General features: G+C 39.5%; 1 protein-coding gene across 2 annotated transcripts in view; it reads right to left on the reverse strand.

Annotated features, from left to right (window-relative positions):
• HLCS (holocarboxylase synthetase) overlaps positions 1-24,562 on the reverse strand; it is a 209,322-nt gene that overhangs the window by 159,196 nt on the left and 25,564 nt on the right. For both annotated transcript variants that reach the window (XM_065590324.1, XM_005303307.4), the window contains 2 exons: positions 22,180-23,144; positions 18,627-18,809 (listed from right to left, as the gene is read on the reverse strand). In XM_065590324.1, coding sequence (XP_065446396.1) covers positions 18,627-18,809; positions 22,180-23,144 — 1,148 coding nt within the window. The remainder of the gene's footprint in view (positions 1-18,626; positions 18,810-22,179; positions 23,145-24,562) is intronic.

Genomic DNA, 24,562 nt, shown 5'->3' on the forward strand with positions numbered 1-24,562 from the left:
AGGACCTTTAGGTTCATATCCACAGAGAGGAGTTATAGAGCAGTACTTCGATGCACATTGCTATGCATGCCCCCTTAGTCCAAACTGCGAGGCAGCGTAGACACGCCCACAGTCTCTGCCTTGAGAAATTCACTATCAAACAGAATTTGCAATGTTGTAAACTATTTTTTTTTTAATTGTTAGCTATTATTTTGGTTAGTCATTAAAGCAGATCCAACTAGAAGCCTGAAACACAACATGTTTGGACAGATAACTGAGAACAGAATTTGGCCTTCTGATACTATAGGAGCCAGAAAGAGGTACAGTTCAGCTATCAGATCCAAAGTTAAGTCTGGAGCACTGGCAACTAGAAAAATCATCTCTGCTTGTAAACTTAGCGAATTTCTATTGGAAGTCAGAAAGTAAACCTGGAACTTCATGATACTGTTTTTGTAATCACGTTTTGTACTAGAACTGCAATTTAAATAAAAATGCATCCAGAATGACATCAAGACTGGTAGATCAGAAGTTTGCACTTTGACACCTGGTAGCATACACATAAATAGTAAGCACAGGCATCCTCCTACACTCGTGTATGCAGGCAATCAAGTTTACAAGGATTCAGTTCACTGACACACTCTGAAAACCAAGAGTCCTGTAAAATGTTTCACTCTACTGCAAGAATAGAAGAGATGGGCCCAGCAGGAAAAAACAGTTAGTGCTTAAGTGCTTCCCATTATGCTTGTATCCTCACCCTCCATCTTATAAACAATTGTTAGATTGCCAATGCAATTAGGTGTGATATTACCTCTACAGTCTCTTTAAAAAGAGTATCTGGAATATGAGACTCCTTGAATTTTGCATGATCTTTTGACCTTTTATATCTTAAAAAAGCAATAATGGGTTTGGGGTTGGGTTGGGGTATTTTTTGTTTTTAAGACCTTTTAAATTTAACTACTTTTGGTGCCCTGTCTAAATTTTCCACTCCTGTCTTAAAATGAACTCAAAACACTCCCCCCAAAAAACTTGATCACGGTTCTTTATTATTATTTTTAATTTATTTATTTATTTTAAAGAAGGCCACCTCCATTTAGCAACGCGTATCTGTTCATTCTTGAAGTGGTTAAAAACAGTTTTCATTTAACAAATCAAGCAACATAATGCCTCTAAGAAACCAAAAGGTTGACAGGATGCTGTTCTGGTCACATGTATACATTTTGAGTAGAATCATACTAAATCCATTAATCTGTACAAATCACAAAGGGCAATCAGGCCATCAAGAGAACGGATTTAAACATCTGTTTTATTTGCTAGTCAAAGACCTATCCAAGCCTAAGAAATAGACAAGAAAAGCAGGTGTAACAAAAGCAGGAGATTGCTATTGCTCAACTTTTCCCTCAAACATCAGTATCAAAAACTATCGTGTTCATGTTCATTTGAAACCAAGTCTATACTTCAGAAAACATGTAAATCATTGCAACAATCTGTCAGAGATTGGGAGGTTACCCTACTGGACTGAAGTATGTGGAGAAAAAAGAAATGAATCCAAAGGTTTCAATTGCAACCCAAGCTTTCCTCACACCCACCCACCCACACCCCAATGGATGGGGAAGTGCCACAGGAGTTGTAGGTACGACATAAAAAGGCAGTGGAAGGTGGGGGAGTCAGGCCCAGTCTCTGCTCTTTCCCCCTAGCTCTATTTAAGATTTATTCTGCTGTTACTGCAGCTCCTACCTGAAACAGCCTACTGGCTTGTTCCTTATCCATCATTCTTATCACAGCTCTCAGGCTGTCTGCTGCTACTGAATCCCACCCAGAGATGGAAGTGGGTGGAAAATGGTTTTCCCATCCCACAAAAAAACTTTGAAGTTTTAAAAATGTTCCCATTCTGCTTTGGGATGAAATCAAGTCCTTTTTCTTTGTGTGGAAAAACCCAGGAGAGAGATCCAGAGAAGGTACTTAAACCCAGGTCTCCTACATTTGAGGTGAGCACCCTAACCACCAAGCCATAAAGTCACTGTTAGTTTTTCCACTTTCTCCCCTGTAGGAGCTGTTCTACTTTCTATAAGTAATTCAATATTCATTGAGTCCCAGTAACTAGGGAACTCACCTAGGATGTAGGAAGCCTGGCTTCAAGTCCCAGGTCTCCAAGTCAGGCAGAGTAGGGATGTGAACTTGAGTCTCCCACATGCCTGGTGACAGCCCTGACCACCAGTTTATTGGCTAGTCTGAGATGACTTGATATATAATCTCCCCTCACACACACACACAAATTTCATCCCAGCGCTGAGAAACTTCCTGACAAAGGATTCATCAAAACTAACCATTTCCTATGAAAAGTTTCAGTTTTGACCGAAATGGCATTTTCCACCGAAAAAAAAAGTTTTATAAAAAAATCTGAGCACCTCTACCCAGAAAGCATGTTCCCTTCCTGGAACAGGCACTTCTAAAGGGCTGCTGCTTTTTGTCATATTGGCTGGGAGTGGAAGGGGGAGAGGGAAGAAGAGACTGAGGTGTACTTTCCTCTTCTTGCCTACATATGACACTTTGGGGGTGATAGGAGAAGAGTAGTAAACCTCTACTTAGATTATGGTTATATAAATATGTTGTGATTACACATACACAGATTTTTTAAATGTTTGGAAAAGGGCTTGGACAACATTAAACAACACACTTGTGTTTGGGTTTTTTTTTTAATAAAAGTACCATCATGAATTAGAGGAGGAGAACACTAAAGGTCTTATACCAAGTAGGCATAAAGCACATGGCAAGAGGCAAGTATAATGTATGAAGAAACTAAGACTTAAAATGAACTGTCCAGATTTCACAGAAAACTAAATATCCATTGGTGTCATGTCAGAAAGACTACATGTTTTGCATAACACTGCTCTACAGCCAAAATGCTTCTGAAATAAATGTAGTCAAATTTTACTAATTCTGGGTCACTGAGAATGAAAACAATGCTTAAAATTGTTGATTGGCTCTAGTTTTCAAGATATGCTATTGGGTCACTATATATGACCTTTGACTTGGGAACGGCGGAGGATAAGTGAGTTATAAAGGGAAGGGATCTCAATTTAAACCAGAAATGATTAAAATACATCTTTGACTGGATCTATGAATAAATCTATGACTGGATTTGGACAGTACTTGCTTTTTAGGCAAAACAATGAATGATGCAATCTGAAGCTGGTATTGCATCATACTACGTGATATGAATTGCATCATGTTATTCCTAGAAGTCATGGATGATGCAATCATAACGAAGCTTACATCACTCTGCTGAACAAACTGCCCTATATCAGTTCTAGAAATCATACAGTGTCGTGCTCTCTTATTTCTCAGTGTTTGATTTTGCAAGGGGACACATTTCTGTTTAGCCAAAGTGAGCAGAGATGCCTCATACTTGTGTGAACAGTGCAGATAACTTCTGCTATGTTTGTGGCGAAGTGACTTTTGCATCACAAAAGCGTAGTATAACCACTATGGTTAAGAAAGCCTATCACCTTTATTTTGGCTACAAAATTGGAGATCTGGACAAGAGGTAGGCCCCACACATATGCTGCAACACTTGTGCAACAAATCTTCGCCAGTGGTTGAACAGGAAAAGGAAATCTATGCCTTTTGCAGTGCAAATGATTTGGAGAGGGCCAACAGATCATACCAGCAATTGTTACTTCTGCATGGTGCTTCCAGTTGGGAAAGGTGTGTCAAAGAAGAAAAAGTGGACTGTGCATTATCCAAACATTCCATCAGCTACACGCCAGTACCCCACGGAGAAGGACTGCCGGTTCCTGATGCACCAGAATCATTCTCACTTGAGGAGGACGAGGAAGAGGAAGAGGATGAAACTTCTGGTCCTGAACCATCAATGTCACAGGACCCACATTTTCTCCCATCCTCCTCCTCTGTACCACACCTCATAACACAAGGTGAACTGAATGACCTTGTCAGGGATTTGGAACTACCCAAGAGTAAGGCAGAGCTGTTGGGCTCCAGACTACAGCAGTGGAATCTCCTGGCAGTGATGTTAGGGTTTCCATGTTCCGTGACCGTCAAAAGGATCTTGTCCCATTCTTCTTCATGGAAGGTGATCTTGTAGCCTGCAACAACATCGATGGTGTGATGGTAGCCCTCAACATCGTTCACAATCCAGATGAGTGGAGACTGTTCACTGATTCATTGAATAAGGCCTTGGCTACACTTACCCGCTAGTTCGACGGCTGGAAATCGAACTTCTGGGTTCGACTTATCGCGTCTAGTGTGGACGCGATAAGTCGAACCCGGAAGTGCTTGCCGTCCACTGCGGTACTCCAGCTCGGCGAGAGGAGTACCGCGGAGTCGACGGGGGAGCCTGCCTGCCGAGTGTGGACCAGGGTAAGTTCAAACTAAGGTACTTCGACTTCAGCTACGTTATTCACGTAGCTGAAGTTGCGTACCTTAGTTCGAATTAGGGGGGTAGTGTAGACCAAGCCTAGGAGTCTTAAAGCTGTTTTACTGCATAATGGCAATGTTTTGCCATCAATTCCAGTTGGTCATACAGTCCATCTGAAGGAAACCTATGACAACTTGAAACAACTTTTGAGGTGCATAAACTATGACCAACATCAGTGGCAGCTTTGTGGCGATTTGAAGGTTGTTGCTCTCTTGCTTGGTCTGCAGACTGGATACACAAAGTACTGATGATTTCTCTGCGAATGGGATAGTCATGCAAGAGATTCCTACTACATCAAGAAAGATTGGCCACTCCGACAGTCATTGGAGCCTGGGAGGAAAAGTGTTCAGCATCCACCACTTGTTGAATCAAGGAAGATTTCGTTACCACCCTTACACATCAAGCTGGGTCTGATGAAGAACTGTGTCAAGGCCATTGACAAAACACAAGCAACTTTCAAGTACCTCCATGGAAAATTTCCAAGGTTAAGTGAAGCTAAGATAAAGGAAGGTGTCTTTGTTGGTCCTCAGATTCATGAACTTCTTCGAGATGATGCATTTGACCATGCACTGCGTGGCAAGGAAAAGACAGCATGGAAAGCCTTCCAGTTAGTGGCAATAAATTTTCTTGGAAACAACAAGGCAGACAACTACAGGTTGTTGGTGGAAAACCTCCTCAAGGCATACAAAAGCCTTGGTTGCAACGGTCACTAAAGATACATTTTTTGCACTCTCATCTAGATTTTTTTTCCACCGAACTACGGAGCAGCGAGCGACGAGCACGGCGAGTGATTTCACCAGGACATTGCAACAATGGAGAAACGCTATCAGGGCAAATGGAGCCCATCAATGCTTGCAGACTACTGCTGGACAGTGACAAGAGATGCTCCATTTAATGAATACAAGAGACAAACCAAGAAGCGCTGAGTAGACACTGAATAGGACTAAACTATGTACATAATAGTTTTTTGCCTTTTGTTTCATAATAAATTTTATTTATATAACCCTTTTGCTGATTTTTAAAGTGTTACATAAACAGGACAGGTGAAATATTATCATGTAACGCAACCATAAACACATGAAAAGACCTAGGTTTACAATTTATGATTAAAACTCTACTATCTACAAAATATACATAGACATAAAATGTAAAAACTTAAATATCTTAGAAACAGTAGCCAATCAGTTGTTTTAATGGTCATATTTGAATTCAGCACATCAAAATACATAATAAATAGCACATTTTATCTCTGAAGCAGATGACTTCTCAAAAATTGTAGACCAGTGTAATTATCAAAATGTGCAAAAAGTTTACTGATAAGGACAGTCCCTTGTAAGTGTGTTCAAGACCATTAGAATCTACTCCTTGCATGTATTACTCTGCTGTTCATGTGAAATGCATGATCTGAAAAAGGGGTAAATAGGGAGGTTGAAAAGTTTGCAGATGACACAAAACTGCACATGATAGTTAAGTCCAAATCTGACTGCAAAGAGTTACAAAGAGATCTCACAAAACTGGATGATTGGTTAACAAAATGGCAGATAAAATTCAAGGTTGATAAATGCAAAGTAGTAAACAAACATAATACCAACTATACATACAAAATGATGGGCTCTAAATCAGTCATTACCACCCAAGAAAGAGGACTTGGAGTCACTGTGGATAGTTCTCTGAAAACATCCACTCAATGTGCAGTCACAGTTAAAAAAACCTAACAATGTTAGGAACCATAAGGCAAGTAATAGATAATGAGCCAGAAAATATTATAATGCCTCTGTATAAATCCACAGTAAACTCATTTTTGATGACTGCCCTATTCTGTTCATTCCCTTTTGAAGCATCTGGCATTGGCCAGTGCCAGAAGACAGGATACTGAGCTAGATGTGCCATTGATCTGACCCAGCCTGGCCATTCTTATGTTCTTGTTACTCTACTATTACCAGATTTTTTTGTAAAATGCAATATGAGGAGATAAAACATTTGCAACCTTCTTTAGCACAGCTAGTACTCACTAAATATTTTAGTTTTAGAGTTTTTTTTTAAATACTCCACAACTTGCAGATCTCATGTTCTATAATCTATACTATTATCTATGAGGTAAAAAGACTTTATAGAGGCTACTGTCTCAAAAATGTATACAGAAAGCTAGGTTTATTACAATGCCTGCTGAGTGTATAAGTTTCCCAATACAGAATTTAGATTTGCTTAGGATGGGAAGCCTCATGTTCCTTTGGCTGACAAAAAAGACTTAGAATCTGAGAGAGCCGATAGCATCACAAGAACAAAAATATTTGGAATTGAGGCTCCAGGCAGAAAAACTCAAGACAAAACTGGTTGGCCTGAATTTAGATTGTACTACATCATATATATTGGGTTCCTGTAGGCTATGATTAAATATTGTCATTTGGCTGTCACCCATTTGGAACATATTGCAAAACCTGACTCGGGCTGAGGGAGCCTGAGTTAGGGAGCATTTTTAAGAAGTTTAGTTGTGGACATATTGTATTTCAAGATGGACTTAAATCACCATTGTGACTGAAGTCTCTCTAATCTTTTCAAGGAGAATATTCTTGTTGTAAGGCTTTGCACAAGCTAGAAAATGTTATGCTGGAATCCACAGCAATGAAAGACAATCCTAGTCTTTATAGCTGAAATATCTTTTACAATGGCAAATGGGTTAGCCATTTCTGTCTCTTTAGAGGCAAAGTTGCCAAACAAAAAAAACAAAGAAAAAAAAATCTACATACATGAAGCTGAAACTGAACATATGGGTGCCAGATTCAACAGCTATAGCAACTACCATTCACTTTATTTCAATGCTTTGATCCCACACAGCTGCCTAGTGACAAAGAATTTGCTCATTGTAGCAACATTAAAACTGACAATTTTCCATTTCATTTTATACATTTTTGAAGGAAAAGGTTTTAATGGCCGTCTCTAAAATGACATTTAAAATTACCAAGTCAATAAACAGTGGGCACACACACATTTAACTTTTAGCTATCAAGTAACCTGCCTTTCATAATATATTGTTCTTGCTGCAAATATTGCTTTCACTGTCCTAAAGCAAGGCAATGGTAGAATATGGGTTGTCCAAAATTAATTTAATTAAAAATAGCCCATGCGTCTATGTGTATGAAGCAAAGCACACTTCACAACTTAATAAGGAGTCTGATTTGTGAGGAGCAAGTGGCCCTAGTGCTGATATTCTCCAGTAGTCCCCATAACCTTATTCTTTACTGAGAAAAAAGAAAGAGAAGAGATAAAATGCATTTGTGGACACAGTTATAGTTATCACTCAGCAGCTAGCAGCACTAGTGGCGGACTATGTTCGCTCTAGTCCATGTGATCAGATTGACATTATCCATAATATTTAGGTATTAGAACTCGTATGTAAATTTAAAATAAATTTTAGAAGGGAGATGTCATCTCGCAGTCTTGGACTAGTAGTGGCAGTGGCATTTTAATTTGTATTAAAACAAGGACAACGCTAATACATAAGGCCAAATGCAACACACAGACTAAGAACAAGAGTGAAACTAGCAACCGCTGGGGCACACTAGTCTAAAACAGAGGCAGAATAAACAAATGCTTCTAGACAATCACAGCAGCAAAAGTAGCTCATTTTCCTTTACCTGACAGAACAAGACAACATGAAAAATACAACCAACGTGTTTTCTTGTCAGACACCTAACTCTGAATCTTAGCTGCCCACGGACAAATGACCAAAGAATGTTGCCCCCAGTCTTGTGAATAATTTGATCTAATTTTCAGAATGTAAAATTATTACTCTTAACAATATAAAATGTATTGTTCGTTTAGGAGAGCCTCCAATTCATCGGATCTTAAACTTGAATACGGGACAGCTGAATCCTCTGGCTTTGTTTTGGAAGAATATCAGTGCATAAATCTAGAGTGTCTGAACCAATGAGCAATTCCACGTCGTAATATACTGACCTCATCACTTAACATTTTTTTCTTAAACTTGGTCATCCTATGCCTAGTGTATTTTCTTGGAGTGATAAAATTTAAATTGTGCAAGTTTCAATGTCATCACTTTTAATATTTAGATATTTCTTCCCCAAATCTTCCCATTTTCTATACTGCTCTTCTACATACAGTGCTTTAATTGACATAGGCAACTTCTAGCAACGTCATAGGTATACACAGATTTCTCCTAATATAGTTTCCCTCACATGTTGAATCAATTCAGCTTTTGCATATGCAAAAGGCAATAAATGCATGTACTGTCTTTTTCAAGTCTCAGTTCAGAGGATGGGTGCTCCATTCAAACTATGTAGCTTATTTGAATTGTGTACAAGTGTACATCTCATTGGTTTCTTCATCCATTCAAAAAAACTTAGCTGTTTTGTTTCCCCTGTGCATAACACATTTAAAGCTAATCCCTCCAGTTTGATTACATCTATGGACGCCTGACCATCTAACTGAACTCCAAATTTAAGTCTAGTGATTCATATAAAAACTAACAGGTCCTCTGTTGTTAGCAAGACTCAACTACCACACATGCCAAGGTTTGCTGAAGTGACTAGCAATTCTGTGCCCCCAACTTGGGCTCTTTTAATGTGTCCTGATTTTCAGAAGGAAAGTGCCAATATTTGTGATATTTGGTGTTTTTCTTGAAGCCCCAGTGATGCATTTATGTGAGAAAGATAGGTTACTCGCTTTGTGCAATAACTGGAGTTCTTAGAGACATGTCCCCCTAAGGATGCTCCACTTCAGGTGCACATACGTCCCTTCCACCTTTGATCACAGATTTTTGGTAGCAATGTCTGTTCGGCCCCCATGTGCTCCACACATCCGCATGCCCCAGAGCAAAGATATATATGTCTGTGGAGGCAAACAGCCTTCAGTTCCTGCTCTACTGCAAAGTCTCACAGAGGAAACTCTAAAACAGAAAGCAAGATAGTGGAACTCCCATAGGATATCCTCTCCTTCTTCAAGTAGTGTCCCTATAGGTGCTCAACTTCAGGTAACTCCCAAGCAGTAACCCCACAGGGAGAAGGGAAATTTGGAACAGACTCTAATACTAATTGCACTGCCCACGGCAGTCTCTGATCTAGAGGCATGCACAAAGGCATAGTGCTTGGAAAATGTATGTATTGAAGTCCAGGTTGCCACTTTGCAAATTTCAACTACTGGAACATTCCTAAGTAATGCCACAGAAGTAGACTGCTACCTTGTAAAATGGGTTAACACTCGATAAGGGGGTTGAATGGTGACAGAGTCATAATATGAAATGATACAACCAGAGATCCAGCTTAAAGCCACTGCGTGAAGATTGTGGATCTGTCTGCAATTGAAACAAACAGACTTGGTGACTTTCTGAATGGTTTAGTTCTGTCCAAATAGGAGGCTAACACCCTTATAAACATCCAGGATACAGAAGGCAGCTTCCCGCCAAGTGTGACGTGGTTTGGGGGGAAAAAACTGGGAGATGAATGGTCTAGTTAACATGAAACTCAGAAGGCACTTAAGGTAAAAATTTAGTATTTGGTCATAAAGAAGCCATTTCCCAGAAGAACACTGTAAATCGGAGGTCCAGCATTAAAACCCCCAGTTCTCTAACCCTTCAGGCAGAAGAGATGGCCACCAAGAAAGCTGTTTTCATCAATAGGTGAACCAATGAACATGTGGCTAGTAGATCAAAAGAGTGTTTTATAAGATAATTAAGGATAAGATTCAAATCCCACATTGAAGTGGGTTCTAGAATTTGTAGGAAAAGGTTCATCAGATGGCTCAGGAATCTCAACCTAGTGGGATGAGCAAAAACTGAAAAACCTTTTTATCAGTAAATGAAAGACTGTTATAGCTGCCAAGTGAACATTGACCAAAGACCAGGTCTTTCTAATTCTAGCAGGTAGTCTGCGACAGCAGAAAGAGAAGAGCAGACAGGAGAAACTTCTTGATGGGTACACCAGAGATGATATCTCCGCCGTTTCTGTAGGTAAGTGTGATGTGTGGCCTGCTTTCTACTATTTATCACCACCTCTTGGAGGGAAGGACCGGCCGCTGAATTGCCGCCGAAGAATGAAGCGGCACGGTAGAGCTGTCGCCAAAGTGCCACCGATCGCACCTTTTTTTTTTCTTTTTTTTTTTTTTTTCTTCTTTTTTTCCTTCGCCGCTTGGGGCGGCATAAAAGCTGGAGCCAGCCCTGATCAAGACAGATTTTGCGAGATTGATCTAGAGGCCTAAAGTGTGACACAAAGACCTTGTCATTGTACTCAGGGATCAGTAACTGATTAAAAGATAAGAAACAAAGGGTAGGAATAAATGGTCAGGTTTTCACAATGGAGAGAGGTAAACAGTGGGGTCCCCCCAAGAATCTGTACTGGAACCAGTGCTGTTCAACATATTCACAAATTATCTGGAAAAAGGAATAAACAATGACTTGGCAAAGTTTGCAGACAATACAAAATTACTCAAGATAGTGAAGTCCAAAAGAGACTGCGAAGAGTTACAAAGGCATCTCACAAAAACTGGATGATGGAGCAACAAAATGGCAGATGAAATTCACTGTTGACAAATGCAAAATAATGCACATTGGAAAACATAATCCCAACTATACATGCAAAATGACAGGGTCTACAGTAGCTGTTATCACTCAAAAAAGATCTGATCATTTTCAGAGAACTACCCAACTCTGCTCAACATGCAGCAGAAGTCAAAAAAGCTAACAGAATGTTAGGAACCATAAGGCAAGGGATAGATAAGCCAGAAAATATCAATGCCTCTATATAAATCCATGGTACACCCACACCTTGAATATTGCGTGCAACTCTGGTTGTCCCATCTCAATAAAAGATAGATTAAAACTGGAAAAAGGATAGAGAAGAGCAACAAAATAATGGTATGGAACAGCTTCCATATGACGGGAGATTAATAAACTATTCATCTTAGAAAAGAAATGACTAAGGGGTGATATGATAGAGGTCTATAAAATCATGAATGGTGTGGAGAAAGTGAACAAGAAAGTATTATTCACCCCTTCATGTAATACAAAAAAAGGATCACCTGATGAAACAGGTTAGCAGGTTTAAAACAAACAAAAAGGAAGTACTTCTTCACAAAACCTACAGTCAACTATTGGAACTTGTTGCCAGGGGATGCTGTGAAGGCCAAAAGTATAACTGGATTAAAAAATGAACTGGATAAGTTCATGGAGGACAGATCCATCAATGGCATTAGCCAAGATGGCCAAGGACAAAACCCCATGCTCCGGGTATCCTTAAATCTGCAAATGCCGGAAGCTGGGACTGAAGACAGTCACTCTATAACTGGCCTGTTCTGTTTATTCCCTCTGAAGAATCTGGCAATCACCAGTGTCAGAAGACAGAATGCTGGGCTACAGAGACCATTGGTCTGACCCAGTATGGGCATTTTTATGTTTTTAAATACTGTTCCCACGACATCCTGACATAATTGACCCAAGTAGCTAATCATTGAGATAAGGAAAGACAATTATGCCTAGATGTAGATGAGAGACTATGACTGCCATGACCTTTGAGAATACTACTGAGGCAGAGGAGAGGCCAAAAGGGAGCACTTGGTATTGGAAGTGGCTGTGGTTAACTGTAAATTGAAGAAACCTCTTGTGAGAGAGCTGAATCACACCATGGAAATACAAGTTCTGAAGATCAAGAGTCACAAACCAAATCTCCGGAATCTAGAGAAGGAATTATAGCTGCAAGGTTATATTATTAAGGTTATAATAAGGTCATTATTCTGAATCTCACGTAGTTGTTAGATACCTGAGATCTAACATTGGCCTCCATCCCTCGTTCTATGGGGGACGAGAAAGTATCTGGAATAGAACCCTTTCCCCTGTGCTGAAGTGGAACTGCTTCTGTGGCCAAGAGCTGACCTTCATTTATGATGACCTTAAATTGTTCCTGATGTTCCTCTGGAAAATAGTCAATAAAGGTGTTAAGTAAAATAAAATAAAAATAAATTTAGTTTCGATCAGGAGTCGGCAACCTTTCAGAAGCAGAGGCAACAGCAAGGAAAGTAACAAATGCCCGGGCGAGGTGTTAAACAACCCATCAACAGCCATTGTCCAGCAAGAGAGATACAATGCGATGACTCACCTGCATGAGGCCACATCAGGGGAATTGCTCAACCTTGCTTGGAGAGACTCAGGCTTTGTCTACACTGCGATTGTTGACAAAACTTTGGTCTTTCACAGGTACATTAAAAAGCCCCGCCCCGCGAAAGACAAAAAGGATGGAGTTAGTACCCAAGTACCCACTGGGACCTGGGCTCAAATCTTCAACCCCATGGAGTCCTGGGGCCTGGACCTGAGTCAGACAGAATTGTGTGTGGATGAAAGGGGGTCTGGCTCAAGCCTTTGTCTGGGCTTACACTGCAGTGCAGACATACCCATCGAGACGGTATTCTCTCCTTTCTTACAGAACTCCTTTATTCAATAGGCCAATGAAAAATCATTGATCTACATTTGCCCTCATCTCCCAACTACAAAATATCACCCTCATTTCCCCCCATTCCCACGTGCCCAAAAACCCATAGATCGTGGTTTTACTGAGGTCATCGTTTGCCTTTGTATCTTAAAGAATTCCCCATTGGTTCCCATTTTCCAAAGAGATCATAAAGAGAACTCAGTCAGAGTTTCCCATCTGTTGGCTGTTTCCTGCTTTCGCCCCACAGTACTTGCTGGTACAAACAGAATCTCCCCTGCTGATGTGATACTTGATCACAGCAAGGGATAAAATTGCCTGCAGCCAGCATTTCTATATAGCAAATTAAAAGGCTTCCTGGTCTGGCTGTAGGAAGGTCTGAAAACTTTCCCCCACCCCAAAACACCCCGCGCTTCCTGCACCCATTGCTCCTCAGCTGCAGGAGGAGTGGTCACTGTACAGGAAGCTGCTCTCCGATCCACCCAATCCCCATGCATCCAGACCTCCTCATACCGAGACACCCCCCGATGAACCTCACCCACCCCCCGCACCCAGAACCCTCTGACAAGCCCCACTCCCCCCGCACCTGGACCACCCCACGAAGAGCCACCTGCACCTGGATCCCCATCTTACCAAGGCCCAACCAACTGCACCTGGACCTCCACCCCACTGACCCCCACTCTCCCAGCATCTCGACTCCCCACTCAGCCCCCCATATCCAGGCCCCACCACTGAGCTCTATCCCTCCACATACACAGACCCCATCCCGCTGAGCCCCAACGACCCTCACCTGGACTCTCCTGCAGAGTCGCATTACCATTGCACCCAGAACTCCCCAACAAGCCCCTGGATCCCCTACTGAGCCACCCAAACTCAGATTGCCACACACAAAACTCTCACAACTCACACCTGGATCCCCTCACACTAAGCCCCTTCACACTTGGATCCTGCCTTGCTGAGCCTGCCTGCGAACACCTGGTACAGAGGGCCAGGGCACTGGGGTGTTTCTGGGCAGGCCTGGTCCTTGCGCTGTGTCAGGTTTGGGTACAGCCTCACCACTCAATCCGTGTCTCAGGGGACTAAAAGGGGGGGGAGCTGCACAGTGATCTCCCACCTCTGTGCAGCCAGTGGCCTGTGCTCCCCAATGCCATGCTTGTGCCTCCACATTTATTTGACAAATAAAATGTGCAGAATTATAAAATATTGTGCACAGAATTTTTTTCTTTTTTTGGCACAGAATACCCTCGGGAGTAATTCCCAGTACAGGCCATGAGTACATGTAGGGCACATGCATAGGCCAAACAGGCACTGCTACCAAAAATCTCCCATCACAGGCGTAGATGGCACATGCGCACCTGAAGTGGAGCACCTATAGGGACACTTCTCAAAGAACCTCAGCTTACTTTAAAAGAACATAAGTTTTTCATCCTCATGGGTACAGAATAAAGTTTGAAAACGTGAACCCTAAAACCTCAAACAGCAGAAAGAAAACCAAGAGTAGCTACAGTTTTTAAATATCCACGACAAACTACAACTCATGATTATTTTGGGGCCTGGCTCATGACTTAAATGCTTGAGGTTGGCAACGTTGCAAATGCCTGGGAGTCAGGACTCCTACATTTCTCGTTCCATTGACTCACTGTGTGACTTTAAACTATTAACTTAACTATTCTTCAGATTACACATATGTACTCCAAAGTGCTGAATCTTAATCAGAAATTATTTTAAAGGATTTGAATACCTCAAATGAAAAGCTCTATGTAAGTGAAAGCCACAATACATCTAGAGAAATGAATAACCTGTCAGAAAGCTCTTAAGTGATTATGTATTCTTAATTTATTCTAATACTTAGATGTTTAATTGCTTCTTAAATGTAAGTTTTATTCAATACTTGCAAGTTCCTTTCAGATACTATTCTAGAAATGTGCTAAATTATCAGCTTGAAAATGTATATTAAAAACATTAAGAATGATGTTGCACATGCAAAGATTATAGCATTATGAAACCTAACATTACGGCAAAACCAATAACCCTCAAATGACCCTTCATTTCCCACTAGCTTTTTGTAAACTTCGTTTAAATCATCTAACTGTCCAATGTGTTTCACAAAAATCTATTTAATGGAACTGCAAATGTAAAATATGCCACTAGCTGGCAAGCATTGGCAAAAATTAATTAGCATCACTGTTGGATTCTTAAGTAGTACAGTTTGAAAGCTGGGTGTGAATGGAGAAAGATATAGAGATCGGGGAAACAATATTAGAGAAAATTCTATCAACTTGATCCTCTCCATACAGTTCTCCTCCTGGGACATTTTAGATATTAAATTACAATTAATATTGGGCAAATGAACAGAATGTAAGTTATAGTTTTGTTTGCTTGTGAACCAGGGACTCTTACTAGTTTAAACTTTGTTCATTTTACTTTTAGCCATTTCATCTTGTGGTGTCAGATTTCAATGTTTTCATAAAGCTGTCTACAATAAAATTATTACTTGATACATTCTTCACAATCAGTCCTATGCATAACAATGCTCTAAATTTTAGGAGACCACGGCAATAGGCAGATTGTTCTCTCACTGCACGAAGTATATCAACCTGCAGCACCTTCACTGGTTTCCTAGCCTATCTAACACAAATAATTAAAATGCCGTCAGGATTATTAAAGATCTCCTCCTCACTTTTCTGACTACATACTCCTCATATTGCCTTCCCCATACACTATGGTCCGTCAGTATTGACTTCCTCACTGCCCAATCAGCTCTCCATAATTTGGGGTTGCTCTTTCATTTGTGTTGCCCCGTTTATGCAGAATTCTCTATCTCCAGTAAAAATAAAGTTAAAAGACATAATTAAATCTCTTAAAAACATTTTCTTACTATAGCTTAGCACAGTTTTGCTCTGTAGAGCATTTCGATACTGTGTAAGGATACAAATGAAGTACAATGCATGTCTTATTAACAAAGGGCTAAAATGTTCCAGCAGCAATAAGCCAAATTCTTCTTAAAAGGTTCAAGTCCCACAGTTTCCCCAATGTAAATCTCAAAAGTGTGTTTAGCAGCTAAAGAACCATAAAAGAGCAGTAGTCATTTAGACATTTTTATTACTTGCTATGTAAGGAGTAAACCTCAATATTGACAATAGCTAATACAATTATTTTAAATTTATTATGTTAGATTACTATAAATTCACTTGGACTTTTATTAAATTTGAAAAAATATTTCTAAGTACTTTTGTATACATGGCTGTTGGACAATAGCAGTTTACATATTGGTTTGTAATTATTTGTTTTATTAAATTAAGTATTCAGGGTAATTAAAGAAACTTAGGAAATTTCTGCTTTCCTAATAAATGACAAACACAAAATGCTTCAAAGTGAATACCTCCTTCTGGCCCATACATGTTATTACCACCAGGTCCAATCACAGTTTTTAAGGTCTACTTGGTTGTAATATTCTATAGCCTTTATTTTATATAATGTTAGAAAAACATTTAATTGTTAGTCATGATTTTTTTTTAATTCGTACAGTTTTTAATTGTGAACTACAGGTGAAACGACTGTCGACTGAAATCTTGGTAACGGTGTGATTAAAAGGCAAAACACCCAACAGGAGTGTCAGCTCAAAGAGTCTCTCCCTTGTTAATCAATGTGAAGTGGAGATATTTTTTTCTAGGATCTCAAGGTAAGCAATATATAGCACCTGGTTTGCCAAGGCCATAAAAGGCTGAGCCAGAAGACTCATCTCTGCCCTCACACCCTTTTCTCTCTTCATAAAGAAAAACTTCAGTTTTAAATTCTAACAAAATAGTCTAGGAATAGTTTTATCAAAAATTTTATAAACACTCTAAGGCCTTCATATAGGTTTAAGGAAAATATGTGAAGTTGGGAAATGTTTTGTATAAGTCCTTTGTTTATTCCTTAAATGCTTAGAAATGGTACAAGCACCTTTGAGATGTTTATTTGCAAATGATTTGTATTTAAAAGTAAGCTTCATAATAACGGCCTGATGCCACTGCCATATAACTAGTAAAATATTTGTTATATTTTTACAAATATAAAATGGTCATTTATCATCATCACTGGTTAATACAATAAAAAGACATTTAAGTACAGAATATTTATGCTAATTGGGGAATTAGTATCTGATAGTGTTTAAGCAACTTTCTAGTTTAACTCAAACACACACAAGAACCACTACTCCAAGAATTTGTAAGAAGAGCCAATGCATTCTTTGAGGACTATTTAAATTGAAGACTCTTCTTAAGAATCATCTAAGTTTAGAAAAGCCATTTTAAAGCTAAAAGACATGTAAAAGTAAGGATGTTTGACTTATTTAAAACAGAATTTAACTCTTATTAAACCCGAATAAAACTAAAGGACTAAACACAAGAGTTAAAACAAAGGATATTTGAATTCCCTCCACAAGAACAATATACAGTTACTACCCTGTTCCATAGCAAACAAATTTCATATTCATGAGCTGAAGATGCTACCTGAACCATCCCATGAGGGTCTTAAGCCAATGAAAAGGTGACAGCAGCCAATATTTAAATCCAGATGAGCCCTAAAAGGGGTGTGCCTTGCACCTCCAGCGAAACTGTAAAACGTGAAGACTATACATCTCTCTGAATTAAGCAAGCAGCATACTCTGCTTCTGTTTCTTAACCTCTATGGCATTCCGGTCTTACTCATGCCATCTCTTTCAAGCAAGCAAATGTCAGCAGTATGACAAAGAAGCAGTTAACATACAGCATCAAGAAGCAGTCACCTTCCAACACAACAGTGCTTCTGCAACATAATGATATCACAAAGAATGAGAAAAAGTTTACCAAAGCACTTCCAAGGAATCAAATTTATTTTTTTCTTATAATGATTTTAATAAAAGATATTGAAATGCTAATTGTAATTTAAGACCATAACAGCTTCTCCCATTAAGCAGCAAAGTGGTTTAAACTATTATTCTTGGAGAGGAAACAAATTAATCTCAGTAAAAAGAGAAATAGATTTAATTTAAATATTAAGATTCTTAATATACATTCATTTGCCTGACTCAAGACAGCTCCTTGAATGGCTTCTAAAGTAACTGAATTTAAATATTTACTTAAGTTTCATAAGGCTTAGTTAAGATCATTCACCTTTGCCTATTTTTGAACAGTTTAGGTTACCCATGATAAACCACACAGGACTCACCTACCCTTAAATGAAATTTCCTTGCCCATATATAAACTGTTTTAGTTATGTATGATACACTAAAAGAGGACTCAAATACTAGTTTTGAAAATATCTCTTTGGTATTGACTTATCTAGAGAAGAATGCCCCCACCAAAAACCGGCCCACTCTCTAAAACATAATCTCTGTTAAAAGCTCTTCATGGAGAGATAGATAAAAGAGACTGTAACTGAAGTCACCATGGTTTATTGTTTTTTCTTTTTTTTTTTTTTCTTTTTTTTTTTTAAAAACAGGTAAAGTTAGTAATTTGATGGTTTTGTTTTTAATCATGGTGTCTCATAAGACATGGTGAAGACCCCCTTGTGACTAAAACAGTGGAAGTCACATCCCTAAATTGGCACTCAGAAACAATTAAGATCTGGCCTACACTTTCTCATCTCTCTAGAGAAACTTTTAGTAATTTTTGGTACATATTAAAATTACTTGGCCTAACAACTTGGCAGCCCTTCCTACCCCAGAACTATAAAAAGATTATTTTGTTTTTTTAAAATCATGCATCAAGCTATTTAGTTTAAATCTCTTATATCTGTAATATAAGTAGAAAGCTCACCTCATCAGAAGAGAGCAAATAAATAGGAGTTAGTGAAGGAACTTCACTTAATTCACAACTCAGTCCAAGTAATGTCAGGATCTCCTTAAGAACTTCATATCTCTTGGCGTTGCTCGTTTTGAGTAAATTAAAATCTTCTTGGGTTTGTGTAGTCAGAGAGGCGATATCCATCTCCAAGTATATCTGGGAAGATGGGAAAAGAAAAAGAAAGGAGTCACTAATACGAAAGACAGCAGCGGAGGTAATATAAAAGCAAAGCAGACCTAAAAATGGCTTGGTATCTATTCATTTACTAGTAGCTGAATTTAGTACAAGAGCCGTGTAAAATTCAGTGTGACTTGTGCGTTAAAAGTAAGGTTATATTTTATATGATGAAGAAACAAGACATATTAATGAATAGGGCTTTGACATCTTAAAAGCCGGTCAAGCAGATACAAATCCAAGGTGTAGCAAATATTAGTACAGACCAATGAATCCTTAACTTCCAAGGAGGAGACTAAAGCTACTGGTAAACTACGGTTCTTCTCTTAAAAGTGTGTAAAAATGCCCCTTTCTTAATCAGTTGGTCTGTCTCCCGCATGTATTTGGAGACCATATCTACTTACTGTCTAAAAGAAGTTTTTGCTACTTTTTTCTTCTGTTAGCACTACATAGACGAGGCTGCTCTGGATTCCATTCTGGCTCGTGAACCAGTGGAATTCAGTTCTGATTGCAGAATTTTTGTTGGTAGTGATGCACAAAGTAGAAAGAACCCAGCCTGACTAATTCCAAGATGAATCACAGCACTGAAATTAGAAAAACATCTTTTTATTTTTGAACTGCACTGATTATATCTGGAACACTAACACAGAAAACTACAATGCCATTTTATACAGAATCACTTTTCAAAGTAGAGGTGAACTTTGGGGGCTTGTCTACACCAGAGGTTCTCAAACTTTTGTACTGGTGACCCCTTTCACACAGCAAGCCTCTGAGTGCGACCCCCCTTATAAATTAAACACACTTTTTTATATATTTAACACCATTATAAATGCTGGAGACAAAGCGGGATTTGGGGTGGAGGCTGACAGCTCGCGACCCCGCACATAATAACCTCATGACCCCTTGAGGGGTCCCGACCCCCAGTTTGAGAACCCCTGGTCTACACAATCAGCAAGCCAAGCTGCATCTATACAGCACTCCAGCATGCTGCTCACTAATTGGCCATGTGGACCCTGCTACCACACGCTAAAAGTTCTGTGTGTAGTACACTTTGGAAATACTATTTAGCAGTAAAGTAACTCCCCACTTACCATCCTCTCGCTTAACGTTGTTTCGATGTTACGTCCCTGCTCCATTACAGAACATGCTCGTTTAAAGTTGTGCAATGCTCCCCTATAACGTCGTTTGGCCGCCTGCTCCGTGTCCATGGATGGCAGCCCCCCTATCAGTTCCCCTATGCCCCCCCCAAAGCGCCTCCTGCCCGCCGGCGGACCCCGTGAACCGCGTCCTCGCTCCTCCCCCCAGCCTCCTGAATGCCGCAAGACAGCGGATTGCCACGGGCAGGAGGCGGGGGGGGAGCAGGGGGAAGGCGCTGATCAGCAGGGTCCGCCAGTGAGCGGGAGGCACTGGAGGGGGGAGTGCGCATAGGAGAGCTGATAGAGGGCTGCCAGCCTGTTTAATATCTGCATTAAATTGCTTGTTTAAAATTGTTTAAAATTTGTATAATGTCTTTTGTCTGGCAAAAAAAAAATTCCCTGGAACCTAACCCCTCCTTATTTACATTAATTCTTATGGGGAAATTGGATTCGCTTAATGTCGTTTTGCTTAAAAATCGCATTTTTCAGGAACAATTACAATGTTAAGTAAGGAGTTACTGTACTTCAAAGAGCAATAAATGAAAGCTAATCACAAAACTTTTAGTGCACGGTAGCAGGATCCACAGAGATTTAGTACGTGGCAAACTAGAGTGTTGTATATTCACATCCTGCCTTCCTGAGCACTAACTCTCCATGTGTACAAGCCCTAAGAAGCAGAGCTGAAATGCAAAGTCCAACCTAGCCGTCCTAAAATTATATATTGTATCTCACAGAAGTTCCAAGATGTTTAATACATTTAGTAGAATACAAAATGTACAATTGTTTTATTCTACTATATGCAAATACACTTAAATGAAAGTGGCATAAAAATTACTTGTTCTGTGCTTTCCTACATTTTTGCACATTTTATTTTCTCTATCTATAGTATGCATTACCCACTCTTCTATAATTCAGCCACACAAATTTATTGAATTAAAGAGGGAATGTTATGAAACTAGACCAGTGCAGAAGAGGGAAATAACTACCCTGTGAATTTGAATATTTACTGGCTGATGTCACTGTCAATACTCTTATCAATATAACCATAAAGAGATCAACAATACGCCTTTCCAGATGCAGACTGGAACCCATGTAAAAATCATAAATGACATTCTAATCCTTTTAATCTGATTTCTGAACCTGCCCCACATTGGCCTTTTTCTTGGGAAACTCACTGCCGTATTAAATTTTATTAGATGAGAGGGGTCAATTTAAATGCTACAGCAAAACGGGTTTTACCATGCAACTTAAAGAAATGGATAGCGACAGTGCCTAATCAATTTTCTACTTCAAGTACCCAACACATGGGTGGCAGAAATTGTTATACAAAACTATAACATTTGATCTACATAACCTGGTTTTCTCAAGATGCCATAGTTTTTGGCAGTGACACTCAAGAGTAATACTGGCAAATGTGTACAGCTTTAAAAAGGAATATTCTAATACTGGGAAACATGCAGTAAAGCTGATCACTGGATACCTAAGACACTAGAAATGCCCCAAAATGCCCTTTTCCATACACTGAGGTAGGAAAGTTACAAAAAAAAGACATATGGGAAGGTGACAGATTAAAAACTGTTAAGGGTGAATCTGAGCTACCATAAACAAGGAATTTGGGATTTGCCTTTGGCAAAGTGAGTTCAAAAGGAATTTGTCATCTGTACATCCTGTGGAGCACTGGTGAGGGGAAAGCACCTTGGAGAAGCCCTGATGAAGTTTTCTGAAGCGAGCAATTGGAAGATGACTCATATTACCAGAAGAATAAACATCTATACGTAAGTCTTGAATCCTGGAAAAAAAAGTCTATCCTATAATTAAAATAAGGGTAAAGGTTGCCTAAGGTTTATATTCCTGTATTTCTGTTCCATCTGGTTCTCTGCACCAGAACTCAACAAGATGAGCCCAGTAAACTATATTATTATCTCCCTCCTTCTTTTCTTTTGCTACAAATGGACAAAATGTTATTTTCCTACTCTAATGACCTGAGTCCCATAATTCAGGAATCCTTTGTACAAATAACTTCAAACTAGGTAGAAAAATTCTGCCTCAGTCCTTTGTCTAACCTATCAAATTTGAGGCAGGTATTCCTGTCTGTGGACTTTAGAGAGGCATCAAAAATGAACTTATAATTGAAGTCAGTTGCAATCTAGGAGCACACCATAATAAGCATATTATACTATGGCAATAAACAACTTAAGTCTTCTTACACACAGTACCTGACACAGAATGGATTCTCCTCCACGATCTCCATATGGCAGGTGAACAATGATCATATCTTTATCTGTATTATTTAAGTGACTCAACGACTTCACTGGGCTGAGATTTTCTTTAACCTCTTGCTCAAAAACACTGCCACTCGTCAGAAGGTTTAATTTAACTTCACTGTTATCTGCTTTATAGAACACTAATTCTTGGATGGTCTTCTTCAGTTCACTTTTGCTCCTTATCTGTATACTGCCAAATGTAAAAGAGGCAGAAAGCCCTAAAATCTTCCCACCTTTTGACAAGTAGGTCAGGAACTGTTTGTGATTATCCTTAGAAATGGGTTCCTCTGTGGCAATAACCAACAACAACGAGTTATCAAGCCAGGGAGCTTTCAGAACTTGTTCCTCAACCAGCTGGTAGATGGCGTAGTGGTTTGTATCGATGCACTCCTTGAGCACTGATTTTATCTTCTCAAATTTGATTTTCATAGGGTCAGAGCCCACATAAATTAAGACATTGGGAGGCTTCCCAGTGAGGTTTATCCTTCTTAGTTCTCTTGCCAGACAGTCATCAGTAACTTCTTCCATGCTAGCACTGCAATCATCAGGAAGTTCAGGAATGTTTTCTGATGAAGCATATTTGACTGACTCAATGGTGCTGTTTTCAAGTTCAAAGCATTCGTGGCAGCTGGAAAGGTGCAGGTGGTGATGTTTACCAGTACTTGTCTCCCTTTCAGATAGGCTGTTAGGCTCATCATGAGGCTCACTTCTTTTCTCCAGCCTGGATTTCTCTTCTCTCACCTCCTGATCACCTCCTCCTGTAGAATCAGCTGACACTGATCCTTGTTGAGTTGCAGTTGCAAATGGAGGAGCAGGGGTCAATTCATCCATGTGTGCGCTATTAGTGCTATTCTTCTCTTCTGTAGGTGCAGCCATCCGCTCTAGCTCCTTAAGAGCAGACTCCTGTAAATGGACAGCTGAGAGATTTCAAAAGAAAAGTTAAAAGCTGTATAAAAATAGCAATGTTGAATGTCACTACCCCTTGTATGCAATTTGGCATTAGATTTAGTTTACTGATAAATCACTTAAACCAGTCGTTCTCAACCAGAGGTACGCATACCTCTGGGGGTACACGGTCTTTTAGGGAGTACATCAACTCATCTAGATATTTGACTAGTTTTACAACAGGCTACATGAAAATCACTAAAACTCAGTACAAACTAAAATTTCATACAGACAATGATGTGTTTATACTGTTCTATATACTTCACACGGAAATGTAAATATAATATTTATATTCCAGTTGATGTAGTTTATAATTATATGGTAAAAATGAGAAAGTAAGCAATTTTTCAGTAATAGTGTGCTGTGACACTTTTGTATTTTGATGTCTGATTTTGTAAGCAAATAGTTTTTAAGTGAGGTGAAACTTGGGGGTATGCAAGACAAATCAGACTCCTGAAAGGGGTACAGAAGTCTGGAAAGGTTGAGAGCCACTGACTTACACTACTAAAAAGTTTCCTCTTTTTAGACACTAAGATCTACTTCTCCTGAAACAAAGAGTAAGTTTATTTTGTAAATCCCTAGGAGAGCGTATCTAGCAGTTAGAGAGCACTTAAGGCTCTTAAGCAAAGTAGGCAGTCATGGGATGAGAGGTCCTCTCATTGACCCCTAACTGGTCAAAGGATAGGAAACAAAAGGTAGGAATAAATAGTCAGGTTTCACAGTGGAGAGAAGTAAACAGTAGGGTGCCTGGGGATCTGTACTGGGAACTGTACTGTTCAACATTTTCATAAATGATCTGAAAAAGGGCATAAAAAAATGAGGTGACGAAGTTTGCAGACAATACAAAATTATTCAAAATAGTTAAATCCAAAGGTGACAGCAAAGAGATACAAAGGGATCTGTGACACGCCAGGGTACAATCCAGACTAATGAGTAGCTGTGTCACCCCTGCCCTGTAACCTGTGATGCCCTTTACTATGCCTTGCTGCTCACAAACAGTCTCCAGCAGGTAGGCACTCCTAGCTATGTCTGCGGGTGCTGCAGCCAGCCATCCACATCTTGGCACTTAGCAGCCTTAAAGTTTACCACCAGGTGACCACCACACACTCCCAGTCTCAGATTTCCCCCCAGAAATGTATGTCCCTTGCCTCCCAGCCCTCTCCTGGACAGGACAAATATATTGAGCCCATTATTCCTTTAAGGGAATAACATGCACACACAACTTGTTACCTCACATGGAGTTACCCAGCTACTTTAATCTGAACAAACTGGATTAGATAAAGCAATAAAACCAGTTTATTAACTACAAGTAATGAGGCATAAAAGTCAGAAATGATTACAAGAAAAATAAAGATAAAATGCTTACTGGTATCTACTTAAGAAACTCTCT

Source organism: Chrysemys picta, chromosome 1 (genome assembly GCF_011386835.1).
Source record: "Chrysemys picta bellii isolate R12L10 chromosome 1, ASM1138683v2, whole genome shotgun sequence".
NCBI lineage: Eukaryota > Metazoa > Chordata > Testudines > Emydidae > Chrysemys > Chrysemys picta.